Source organism: Pogona vitticeps, chromosome 1 (genome assembly GCF_051106095.1).
Source record: "Pogona vitticeps strain Pit_001003342236 chromosome 1, PviZW2.1, whole genome shotgun sequence".
In the NCBI taxonomy this organism is placed as follows: Eukaryota; Metazoa; Chordata; class Lepidosauria; order Squamata; family Agamidae; genus Pogona; species Pogona vitticeps.
The window spans coordinates 230,846,958-230,859,760 of NC_135783.1; the positions used below are offsets into that span (position 1 = coordinate 230,846,958).

Genomic DNA, 12,803 nt, shown 5'->3' on the forward strand with positions numbered 1-12,803 from the left:
GTCATCCCTGGTAACAATCTTATTTATTTATTTATTTATTTATTTATTTATTTATTTATTTATTTATTTATTTATTTATTTATTCATTTATTCATTTATTCATTTATTCATTTATTCATTCTATTTGTACCCCGCCTATCTGGTCGAAACGACCACTCTGGGCGGCTAGAGTTTTAAAAACAATCTTTTTAAAATAAGTATCTATCAAGCCTGCTGTAAAGATATGCAGGGAATTCTGATCTAATTTGCATATGGAAATGCAGCCCAGCTCAGGAAAACTTATAGTTTTACAGCCTCCCATCCACAGGTCTGCAGGTGTATGCATCATACATATAACAATGTGAAATGTAGTTATTTGCTTTTATTTTGAAATCAGAAGAAACAGCTTCCAGACTTAACACCTATTCAGTACAAACAAATGCCCGTGCAGCCTTTCATCATAGAATTTTGACCATAATTTAGGAACAGAATTCATTCTATTCCAGGCCTGGATATACTTTCCAAATAATTTCTAAAAGTTCGTCTCAAAGTGTGCATTTATGGAAGTATAAATTTACTTATTTACTTATTTACTTATTTACTTATTTACTTATTTATTTATTTATTTATTTATTTATTTATTTATTTATTTAGTTATTTGGTTATTTATTTATTTATTTATTTATTGGACTTATATACCGCCCCATAGCGCTACAAGCACTCTCCAGGCGGTTTTACAATTTAATTATACAGGCTACACATTTCCTCCCCCAGCAAGCTGGGTACTCATTTTACCAACCTCGGAAGGATGGAAGACTGAGTCGACCTTGAGCCGGCTACCTGGGATTTGAACCCCAGGTCGTGAGCACAGTTTTAGCTGCAGTACAGCGTTTTAACCACTGTGCCACGAGGCTAGGGCATGCGTTTATTAGCAATATTAAATAAATTTATTTTATTTTCTTACTCCCTAGGTTAACAGCCCACATCTTGACCTGTTGGTATTCTGAACAAAGAGAAGTTTCAGATTCTAAGATGAGATTACATTATGCAAATCTTCAACTGCAGCATTATACGTATCTGTCTTTTGTAGAAGATAGTTTAGGAAATGGAGGAGGACTGGGGTTCTGGGCTGACTAGCCTCAATTGCTAAGGTTCCTTAGATGTCCCTGTGCCAGAACGTGGCAGGAGCCAAAGCCTTTTGACCTGGTGAAAGGGAAATCTCAAACTGCAGTCGTAGGCAAACAGCAGGGCCAATTGAGCTATCTGGGTTGGTTTTTAAAAACCAGTAAGGCTTGAGAGTGGGATGCAGGAAGACGGTGCATCTGGCTTGGAGTGTCTAAGAGGAGAAAGGAATGAGGTAGTGTCATGGCCAAACGTGTGGTCTGGCCTGCTTTTGTTATTTTGGGCAGGGTGTGCCCATAATTAGAGCTGGTCTCCCACAAAAGTACCTGTACCCATATGTCTAAGTAATTGGTCTAGCTTGAATTCTGTTCTGATACCTTTACTGCCTCTCTTCTACTGCAGATTTAGATACGAAACAACAAAGCCGAGAATTAGAAATTCAGAAAATGCCAGCATCCTTCTATTCCCGACTGTGTCATCATTGGGTTTCCCTTGCTGGCGTGAGTTTCTGCTACTTCAAATATTTCTTCAGGATAATAGTTGAAGGGTGGCAAATATGATTAATAAATGCAGAAACATGTGTGAAGAATCATGAAAAGGGGTAGTTTTATACCAGAAAGCAGGGTTTCTGAATATGAATACTGTATATAGAACAGCTTTCTCCAACCTGTTACCTCCAAATGCGTTCAGGCACAACTATCCATCATCTCCAGCCAGTATGGAACAATATCAGAATGGGGAAGAACTCAGCTATAGTGAAGCGGGATGGAATTGGTAGCTGGGAAGTCTAAGGAAGACAAGAAATAGCAAAACGTAATGCAGTGAGAACACACTAGAATACCATAGATTGCTTCAAATCAGGGAGCTACTATAATCACTTTCCTAATAATCTAGCCAATCAGGGCACAAGTCAGTACTAGACTGGCCACAGAATGATTAACAACATGAGAAGAGCCATGTTTGATCAGACCAAAGTACAGCCTTATGTTCCCACAGTGCCCCTGGAAGCCCACGAACAGGACATGATTGCAAAGGCACTCTTGTGTCCTTACTCCTTGGTGGAGCATATGCAGAGACATGCCCCTGATAATGGAAGGAACACATACTGTATATCTCATGAAGTTTGTTCACTGAGAGTGCTGTCATCCATGTATTTGTCCAATCCCTTTTAAAACTATCGCAAGTTGGCAACCATCACTGTATCTGGTGGCAGTGAATTCCCTGGGTCACACATACTTCCTTTCATCTGCCCTGAATTTCCCACCATCCTCTTTTAGTGGATGGCCACAGAGTCTAAGATGACAAGAAGGAAAATGTCTTCCTCCCACTTTCTGTACTTCATATATACTTTTAGACAAAAAGTATAAATGTTTCCCCTTATTTACCTTTCCCCCCTCCAAAGCTAAACAATCCCAAATGTTGCAATTTTTGCACCCTTCCCCCTCCACATCTCAAAATTAAAGCTAAAACTCTTTTTGGCTTCTTGAGAGCTCCAGAGAACTTTTCCAACAAAGACATCCACTGTTTTGGTAAGGAAGGTTTTTAGGGAGCTGTGGGATAGCCCTCTCAGTTCCAGGGCTGGGCATGGACAGCCTCTAGGTTTTGCCCTCCCACCCTATGGAAAACCCGTAAGCAAGACATGAGTGCCATTCTTTCTGTGGTCTTCTGTAACTGGTGTACACAAGCATGCTTCCTCTAATATAGGAAGTTCTGTACTACTGAAGTCTTATTCATTCAATAATTTCGGTGAGAAAGAGGCTTTTCCCACATCTTCCATGCATGATATTAGTTCTGAAAATTGCAAAAAAACTGAGATGGAAACAAAGAACATTTCTTTCTTTGAATACTATATATTTGTTTTTTTAAAAGATAAATAATGTTTTTAATTAAAAAAAAACTGGTAGTACCAGTTGATGTACCACCACATAATCCTAAACATTATATTGTTCAACAGGCAATAGGATCACTTGCCATTATGTTTGTCATTCAGTGGATATACACCCTTGTGAACTTGGGAATAGCAATTATCCTGTATTTCTACATTGGGCAAGTGAGTCCAGGCCTACCACCTGGTAAGTATTTTCAATCTGTGCCACCAGATCACATTCGGTCTTATTGTAATTGAGAACACCTTAGCATGTAGTCACCTTATCTAATATGTGTAGCTTCTCTTATCCCAAATAATCAAGGCAGGCTACTTAACAATCAATAGAATACAGTATATCAAATCCAGATCAGGTAAGGCAAAACTTGGTCAGACTAAAATGAAATTATATATCTATTGCTGTTACTCTCTTCCTCCCTCTGTGTGTGCGTGTGTAACTGGAGGAGAGGAAGAGTTTCAGCAGCATTGCCCCACCTACATTTGGCTTTGATCCCACCCACAATTGGGAAGCAGGTTCTGCAGTTTCCCACTGGGGGTTTTTGTAGGGAGAAGCTGCATTAGTCTGTTGCAGCACAACAATAGACTAACAACAGCCTGTGGCACCTTAAAACCAATCCAGTCCTCAAAGGTTTACACCAGATAAAACAGTTTGCTGTTTTTACCACACTAAAATGTAGCCCTTGATCTCAGTTGTCACCCTTGTGACACTCTCGGGATTGTCACTCTCGAATTGGCCTTCTCAGCCACACTAGACACTGTTCCAAGACCTCTGTTCAGAGCACATTACCATAGTCTCTTGAGACTGAAGGATGCCTACTATGATTTCAATAGATTTTCCTTTCCTGCACTGGAGCTTTACAAGATGAACAGTGACATTAAATACATGTTCAGACAAGGGCAAAATAATGAGAACAGTTACAGACACCCCACACCCCATTGCAATGGTGCATGAAATCTAATGAAAGTTTTCTACAAGTGTTTGTGGAAGACCAGTAGTAGTTACTTGCTTTCTGGTACCAGATATTTGGCTCCATCCCAACTCCTTTTTGATCTGGGGAGTTTCCATGAGGAAAGGAGTTAGTGGTGTGTTTGTAGGGAATAAATAGCTAATCATTTCCTTCTGTTTACCTTCACTTCCTAAACTGATAATAATATCCAGCTGTGACTTGAAGATGACTGGCAAGCGCTTGGTCAACAGCCGTTACTAACCAAAAAAGGCTGGAAATAGCTAGCAGTGGGTGAGAGAGATTCAGAAAGACAAGGATAGAAACAAAGTGAAAGCTTTAGGATGGAGCCAACCAGACAGAGATTTGAAGCAGAAAAATTCTCACTTGGAATGCTTAGAGTGTTGAACCTTCTTACCACTTAGAAGTGGGGAGTGTGCGCATGTAGCAGCATGATCTGGTCAGGTATCTGGTTATCTTTCTGACATGGTAATACTTTTTGCTAAAGATTTTATTATGTGTCCTGTTTCACTATTGGCTGTGCTATGACTGATGCGAATGCACTCTAACAATATTTGGAGGGCTGAAAAATTCTCACCCCTCTGTAAAATAAATTAAACAGACTAGTGGCTGTGAAGCAAGGTTGTTTTAAAGTGTATACTTTCCATTCTTAATCTCCTACAGTGGATCCTTTCCATTCCTGATCTCTCACTGCTCTGTCTACTGTAAGTGTATCATATATTCTCCTGAGGAAAATGTTGCAGAATTGCACTTAGAATCTCATTAAAAACCAGAGCTGATGACTGTGAACTTAAAAACCAGAGCTGATGACTGTGAACTTAATTTAAGAAGTAGAAAGGCTAAACATTTGAAAAATGTAACCTGATAAAATGCTTTACAAGCTAAAGGAGTATTAAAAGAGTCTGCAGAGATAATTACTACTGTAACTGATTGAACAGAGTCAGACTCTGTTACTGAATGGCATCAAACAAGTTATTCGAACTTTGAGAAACACAGGTATTGATTGACTGTGTTTCCAGGTAGAACCACATGGGACACATGCTTCATGATTCCTTTCAGAACATTATTCTTCCTCAGTTTAAAGTGCGTGTGAAGATCAGGTGGAAGTTTTTTTTTTTTATCAGTGGTCCTCAGGCCATTTTCTTAGTAAGAGGAAAATCCTCCTGCCAAGCTGCTTTTATCCTTCATAGGGAAAGATATGTGTCCCAGTATCTCATGGGTGAGCAACTGGGGATGTTCCAGGAAACCACACTTTATCCTTTTTTGGACCTCTGTGGGCTGCTCATGCCCTTTTCCCCCTAAACCAGAAACGACTAAAAGCACTTTTACAATGGGCCCTTCCAAATAACTTTTGGTGCCAAATTACAAACCTCCGGAGGCTTAAAAGACACTCGCATAACAGCGAACATTTCCTTTTCTTCTTGGACTAGAAGCGGTTTGCTAGAGGATTTTGGCAGGGAAGGGGTTAAGAATATCCTTCTCCCCCCCCCCCTTACACCTTCCAGCACTTGGCTTCACTTTGTGATACCAAAAACCACCCTAAAAATTATGAGTCTCCATGTAAGACACACTTTTAAAGTCTTCTCTTTGTTCTCCTGATGGAGCAAGTGCTGTGACCTGAATAGAAAGTTGACCCCACCTTCATTTTCAGGTCACGCTGCCCTTGGAAACCGTGTTTGACAACTGAGGCAAGAGAATAGAATCTTTAAGTCTCGTGGGCAGGACAGGTTGCCAAAATATTTGGAACAACCAAACTATACTTTGCAGCTCTGTATGTGGGCACATAAAATACACAGGGAGAGAGTTGCTTTCTTCCCAGCAGTATAGATTTTTCATTTAAAATAAAATTACTGTCTTGTAAAAGTTTTCCTCAAATTCTGAAGCACTGTACCATATCACAGAGTTAAAAATCACAAAACATCCCAAACGAGTTACATGAAAAATCTGGAGAATTGCATTAGATTCTTCAGTGGTCATTTCAAAGCCAATGATAGACAGACAGACAGACAGACAGACAGACAGACAGACAGACAGATAGATAGATGATATTTTTAAAAAGCATATTCCCATTATTGTTAAATGTTTAAATTTAGGATACCTTGGATGACTAAGAATAAATACAGGTCTGTATTCTTTTAATACTAATTTTTGGAGTGAATATATTGAGTGAATTATCAACAGTGTGACTTGTTTTGTCTATTTTTTCTACAGGTGCAGCAGCCAACTTCAGTTTTTTCAAATGGATTAAACTACTTTTGCTTAAAGCCTGCAGGTGGGTGGGTGTTGAGGCGTAATCTGTCTGCTTAATCTTATCCATGTTTACTTAGTAGCATGTCCCATCAGGTTCAGTGGAACTGAACTCCCGAGTAAATGTGTATAGGATAGCAGCTTTAGTTCCTTAAGCCTCAAGGTAATTTAAAAAAAACATACCAGGAGAGGTCTTTTTCATGAACAATCCAGCATAACATATATTTCCTATTGCACGGTAGAAGCAGCTTGGGCAGTGTAGTTTCTGGTAAAGGAAAGATCTGGAGGGAAAGAGTTGAGAAACTGGCCCCCGCCCCAGTTATTGTTCTCAGGGGAGGGTCGAGCAACCTTTGGGTCTGCAGATGTTGTTGGACTTTGATTCCCCTTAACTCTGGTCTTCATACGGTAATTATCTGGAATAATTGTGTAGTAACAGTGGGAGGGCCCCACTTATGCCCTGAGGCTACAGTTTTTGTGAGTGATCTTAGTCCTTTCCCTCCAGACATTTTTTCTCATCAAGAATCATCGAAAAATTCTAGAGCTGAGGTGGCACAATGGGCCGGGAGGCTACTACAAGTCAGCTAAGGTTCTGAGTTTGTTTGTTCTTTTTAATTTTCATACTAGTCATCAGCCCAATCCTTCTTTCAGCTGTTTATGAAAATCTTCTGTAACGGCTTAGGCAGTACTGGATTTGCGCTACAAACTCCAGGTTAAACTGGAGCTGCTGCAAGTGATTTATGAACATTAGAGTGAATATCATATAAACTGAAGAAGAAGGCAATATAGATCTTGCATGATTATCTAACCTGCAATGACCATAGGCAGGAGACAAAAGTATGTGAAGAAAATGGCTTTTGAGATTGTCATCTGCCAAGACCAGAGTCTCCTGCCTGCGTTGGCCAGGGCAGATGCAATAGGTATGCAACACACATCAGCCCCGTTCCAGTGCTAAAACACAAGCATGCTGACCACAAAAGAAGAGAGTGCTCTGGTCATATATTCCCACACTCCATCACCTTCTTAGGTTTTTAGGGTGATAGTCTTAAGGGGGAGAGACTTTGTATATGTTGGGGTTTACCACACTAATTAGAATCCTAGCAAATCAGTTTTTTCATTAACATGGAAAGTCCTTCCACCAATATAGGAGTTTATGGATGTGACAAAGGAAGTGTTTTCATCTCCTTGAATACTGAGTGTGTTAGCTTTTTGACATGTGAAAAAGACTTGTCTTTTTGTGTATGCTCTTTCCTTCTTTGAAAGCATTCCAGTTGATATTTTTTATTCTTTCTCCGTTGCATAAGATCATCTGCTAGCAGCCAATACAGTCAGGTGCATAGGAGAGCACGACTCTTGTAATTTCCGTGCATTTTAGCAGGTGCAATATTTTACACACCATTTAACAAAGTATATCTACCAACTCCTACATCTCCGCTATTAAAAGCAGAGCTTGGAAATGTTTTTTTTTCTCTCTCTTTCTCTCTATGTTTTTTTGAAAGAGGTCAAATTGTTTCAGGTCAAAGCACACACAATTTCATTGCCAATTTTGGTCCTACAGCTAGTTTTCACTTTTTAGACATGGCTCTGGGAGTTTAGCTGGAACAGCACTAACCCTTTGTGAATGCAAGGTGGAAACCACTCCATGGCCCTAACTGGTGATGTGAAAGTGAGTAGGGCTTTTGCTGTGCAGACTAAAGATGGGGGAATCTGAAAGTTTTGATTTCTCCTACCTTTAAATTGGTGGAACCACAAGTTTTTTCCTCCCTATCTGTGATACGTAATGTTAGAAAATACTTCAAAAATGAAATTAAAATGAAATTCTGCCCCATTTGCATTGGCCACATTTAATAGATACACTAGATTTGCCATACAGCTGTTGAAGAGTCTAGAAGGAGGAGGAGGAGAGGTGGCAGTGGCGGCAGCAGTGTTAAGAGCTAAGCACTCCAGGTGTTCTGACTGGGTGTACAAATCAGTTAGTCTCTTTTTCAGATTTTGTAACTCTCAATTCTTTGCATCCTAGCTATCAAGAAATCTGCAAATGTTGATGAATTCTAAAATAGTATTCTTCCCCATCTTTAGTGTCAGCTAACTGGAGAATGTCTTCCAAAGGACCTCAAGTTTTTAGCTGCTGTTAGTTTAGTCTATTTAAATTAAACTGCATAGGTTTGAGGTATTTTTTTTTTAACATTTTTTAAACCAATTTAAGGTGAATTAAAATTTCCAACTCTTCAGTAGGGAATACAATGTAAGAATGATGTTGCTGCAAAATGCAGGTGAACACACTGAGAACATTTCAGCTCACATTGAAAATATAGAATGTGCTTCATGTGTTTTACCATGCTATTAGTAGTAAGATGCATACACTTTTGGAGATTTCTCACTCTTTGTTTTTTAATATTTCTCAGAATTCTTGCTTGCAAGCAGACAACACTTCATTTTTAGCCTTAGGGGACAAATTTATGTACGTAAATTATGTTCTAATTCTGTATGTCTTTACAATTTGAAACAGTTCATAAACAACCAAGGAAAAGTGATTGCATATGTTATAAAGACAAAATCTTTATTTGCAGAGTTCCTCCATAAGGAAAGAGTCTATGATGAATTTTGGCCAAACCCTAGAGACATAAGGAAAAGTTTGCATTCTTTGTCGAAGGGCTGAATCTTTGTGCATAGCAGAGTGGATTCCTTTACTCTTCTGTTTTGTTTACACAGTTCAGAGCAGTACAGCTGCAGATGTATTAGGAAACAATGGGGCATCTGAAGGTTCTGCATTCCTTTGTTTTTCAGGGGAAGGCCATCCCCGGAGGAGCGATTTGTTGTGACACCATCCTTTGCAACAGTTGGCATGGAGACCACTCAGCTCACTGAAGAGAATACAGATTTTGCCTCCCGGGACCGCTACCACCATTCCTCTGTTATCACCAGAGAAGAGTTTGTTAATCAGTTCCAATGAGAGAGCAACATGCCATTCCCTCCACTAGCCAATTAAAAACACTGACCACAGATGCATTGCCTGATTAAAAGGCTTGCCCTTTCACAAGCAATTTTAATGAATACTGAAACTTCCAATTAAAGTGGGGAGCAAGGGTGGGGGCAGCAAGCTTTTGTAGCTACGACTTCCAAACACTGTTCCTTTAAAAAATAAAATTCCATGGATTTCCCAGAACATTGAGGTATTTTCCTGTACAACAAATGCTTCATTTAAAATATGTGAAAATGGTCTGGTTTTGATTGAAGAGGCTCATATGACGTCTCTATTTCTATTCAACTGAGTACATATTTCACTTCTCAATAGAAATAGGATACAGGATGAATGAGAAGGGAGGAGTGAGATAGAAATGTCAGTCTTCAAAGGAGATGAAGCAGATGAGTGATTAGAGAGCTAAGATTTGGTTCATAAATTATCCTGTTAATGTTGTGTAAAATAGCTCATACTGGACACATTTCTGCAATATTTTAATTTTGTTTCAACCCTCATGGTGACCAGTTACTGCATTCAGATGGAGTGAAATAACTGCCACCTATTTCTTTGAGCCCGTCCTCCAGACAACCTGTATTTTCTGCTCCCTTGTCACTGGGAAACCTTACAGCTGTCCCAAATTTCTGTAGGGAGTGCTGCTAACACACTTCTAAATTGCCAACTTCTGCGCAAATCTAAATCCAGAAAATAAAGGGTCAAGAGACAAAATACAGTTCAGACGGCCCAAATCCTTACATGTATGGAAACATACGCGCACACCTGTGACTGTGATTCTGTAGTTGCTTGAGAGTAAAGCGTCAACAAACTCAGCAAGTTTTACTGTTAAGTAGGTAAGTCACAACCTTAAGTGGGCAAAAGTCTGCAAAAGCTGAGCAGAACATTTTAGAGACCATTTGTTCAAGATGCAATGTATCAGAGGTGGCTTGATAGCACATACAATGACAACATGTAAGTATAATATTGTCAGTGTCTTTACCTGGCTCAGGGTCACTAACCCTGCAGTTGCTTTCCCCACTGTGTTTATATACTATGCTAATGACAAGCTATCAAGAATAAGTGGGCAGAAGACTTTTTACATGATCTTACACTCCTATGTAGGCAACTTCCTGGAGAAAGTAAAAGGGCATGGAGAAATGCTGCCTGCCATACCAAGACTTCCAAATTTAAGGTAAATACCATAACTTTGGTTGTTCTGGTCTATAATGGGAGCTCTCTAATACATCTAGTTGTATTTTTCATGAAGATTAAAAGGGACAAAATGCTTACTAATCAGTTCCTTAGCTACTGCGATTCCTAGCACTTCTTTGCAGGAAGCTACTGGTTATTTTCAATGAAGTGTCCCACAAGCATTGATTAAGCCTGCATAAGTTTTTGGATGTTTTGAGAGATACTTTGAGTGAATATTCTGTAGGCCTTTAGCTTGAGAATAACGAGGTACATTGGGCTGTAGTATTACAAAACAGGGCTGTTCGCAATGTTTTAGGCACTGGAACCCGCAAAGACAGATATTCTGTCAGTTTTTTACAGGTTAATTTGTCTTCATTTTTCCTCCTCATGTGATGAAAGAAAATCTATCCATGGCCATTAATTTTTTTTTTAAAAAGATGCTAGGAAAATCCTTAATTTCCTCTGCATTTTTAGGTCATTTATTTTATTTATAACAGATAGCAAAAGAAATTTAAATGGTTTGTACAAGTAACTGCTGTACCTCTTGGAGCTCTGCATTATTTCCTTTTCCAAAATGTTTTGTACACACAAGAAGGAAAATGGTGGTGGTAGAAGGAAGGTATTGAGTTTTTACCACTCATCTAAATTGGGAATTTATTGTTAATTCAGCTGAGATGACTGTGTTTTTTATTATCCTTAAAACATTTGACCTCTCAAACTGCATGCAGGATTTCAAGAAATGAGAATGTCAAACATGGAGCCTGTGCTCTGAAAATTCATGTGGACATTTCAAAGAACATCCACACTAGTTTACTTCTCAACCTTCCATCACATGACATTCGAGAGGTATACCTAAATTCAAGACCAGCTTATCTTGTTCCCTAAGTTAGCATCTTTGCTTTGATGGCTGCATTGCTTCTCCAGTAATGCCAGGCTAGTTTGGTACAGTGGTTGAAGTTCTGGACTAGAACTTGGGGAGCCTGAGTTCAAATCTTCAGTCAAGAACCTTACGTTGCTAGGCAACATGACTTTTTAGCCTAAGTAAAAAAATGTTCATATGCTACAAGTCCTCGAGACAAGATGGGACAGCTAGAGTTCTCCTTTTTAAAAAGAAAACATAGGTACAACAGAAACTTAGTGGAACAGAGAGAACAAGCTGAGTGCAGTTATCTCTGAATACATGCTCCTTCCAGAAAGGAAGTGGGCATGGTTGGTCCGTGTATCAAAAGGCACAGTGTCAAACAGGATAGAATTCTTGAGAGGGATTGATGCTTCCACAGAATCACTGTGAGAGACAGTACTACATAGACCCCACAAGTCATTTACTACTGGGAATATACTGTATTGTCCCCCTGACTAAAATGCTTTCTGTTACTATCTCCACACAAGAATTGGAGGTTGTTCATGACTTTGTGTACCTTGGCTCAATGATCTCTGACACACTGTCTCTAGATGTCGAGCTGGATAAACGCATTGGCAAAGCAGCTACCATCTTCTCTAGACTCACAAAGAGAGTATGGATCAATAAGAAGCTGACAGCATATACCAAGATCCAGGTCTATAGAGCCTGCGTCCTGAGCACACTCCTGTACTGCAGTGATTCCTGGACCCTTTGTGCACGGCAGGAGAGGAAACTGAACACCTTCCATATGCGTTGCCTCCGACGGATTTTTGGTTTCACCTGGCAGGACAAAGTTCCAAATAGTCCTAGAATTAGCTGGAATTTTTAGCATATATACATTACTGAAACAGCGATGTCTACGTTGGCTTGGGCGTGTTGTGAGAATGGCTGATGGTCGGATTCCAAAGGATCTCCTGTATGGAGAATTAGTGGAGACCGACCACAGCTGCGATACAAGGACATCTGCAAGTGGGATCTGAAGGTCTTAGGAATGGACCTTAACAGATGGGAAACGCTGACATCTGAGCGTTCAGCCTGGGGGCAGGCGTTGCATCATGGCCTCTCCCATTTTGAAGAGACCCTTGTCCAGTGGGCTGAGGCAAAGAGGAAGTCATAAAAGCAGCAAAATCAGGGAGCTGGACAGGGGAGAGATTGGATTTGTCTTCAGTGTGGAAGGGATTGTAACTCTTGAATTGGCCTCCTCAGCCACACTAGACACTGTTCAAGTTCTCCATACAGAGCACGTTACCATAGTCTTTCGAGACTGAAGGATGCCTAACTAACTAAAATGCTCAGGGTAGTCTTGAGACAGAGTATAAAAGAAGGGATGTGGATTCAAAGATGTTGTAGTTGTTCAGTTACATTTCAGTTACTTTGACTTCAGTTACTCTCACACTGACTGGGTAAATTAATGTTCTGGTCAAAACAAAGAGGTAAAAGGTCTGGTCATCCTAAAGGATTGTGCAACTGGTCTTAGAATCAACTGGATGCTGAACTTAATCCTAGGTGGTGCTGCCTGGGACCTGATTTTAGAGAGGCTTTAGGATCAATGGACACTTA

General features: G+C 39.8%; 1 protein-coding gene across 1 annotated transcript in view; it reads left to right on the forward strand.

Moving 5' to 3' along the window:
* Positions 1-9,361, forward strand: part of SLC12A8 (solute carrier family 12 member 8) — an 81,960-nt gene extending 72,599 nt beyond the window's left edge. The window contains exons 11-14 of the mRNA XM_072984968.2: positions 1,504-1,601; positions 3,056-3,173; positions 6,163-6,223; positions 8,983-9,361. Coding sequence (XP_072841069.2) covers positions 1,504-1,601; positions 3,056-3,173; positions 6,163-6,223; positions 8,983-9,148 — 443 coding nt within the window. The 3' untranslated portion in view covers positions 9,149-9,361. The remainder of the gene's footprint in view (positions 1-1,503; positions 1,602-3,055; positions 3,174-6,162; positions 6,224-8,982) is intronic.
* The last annotated feature ends 3,442 nt before the right edge of the window (positions 9,362-12,803 follow it).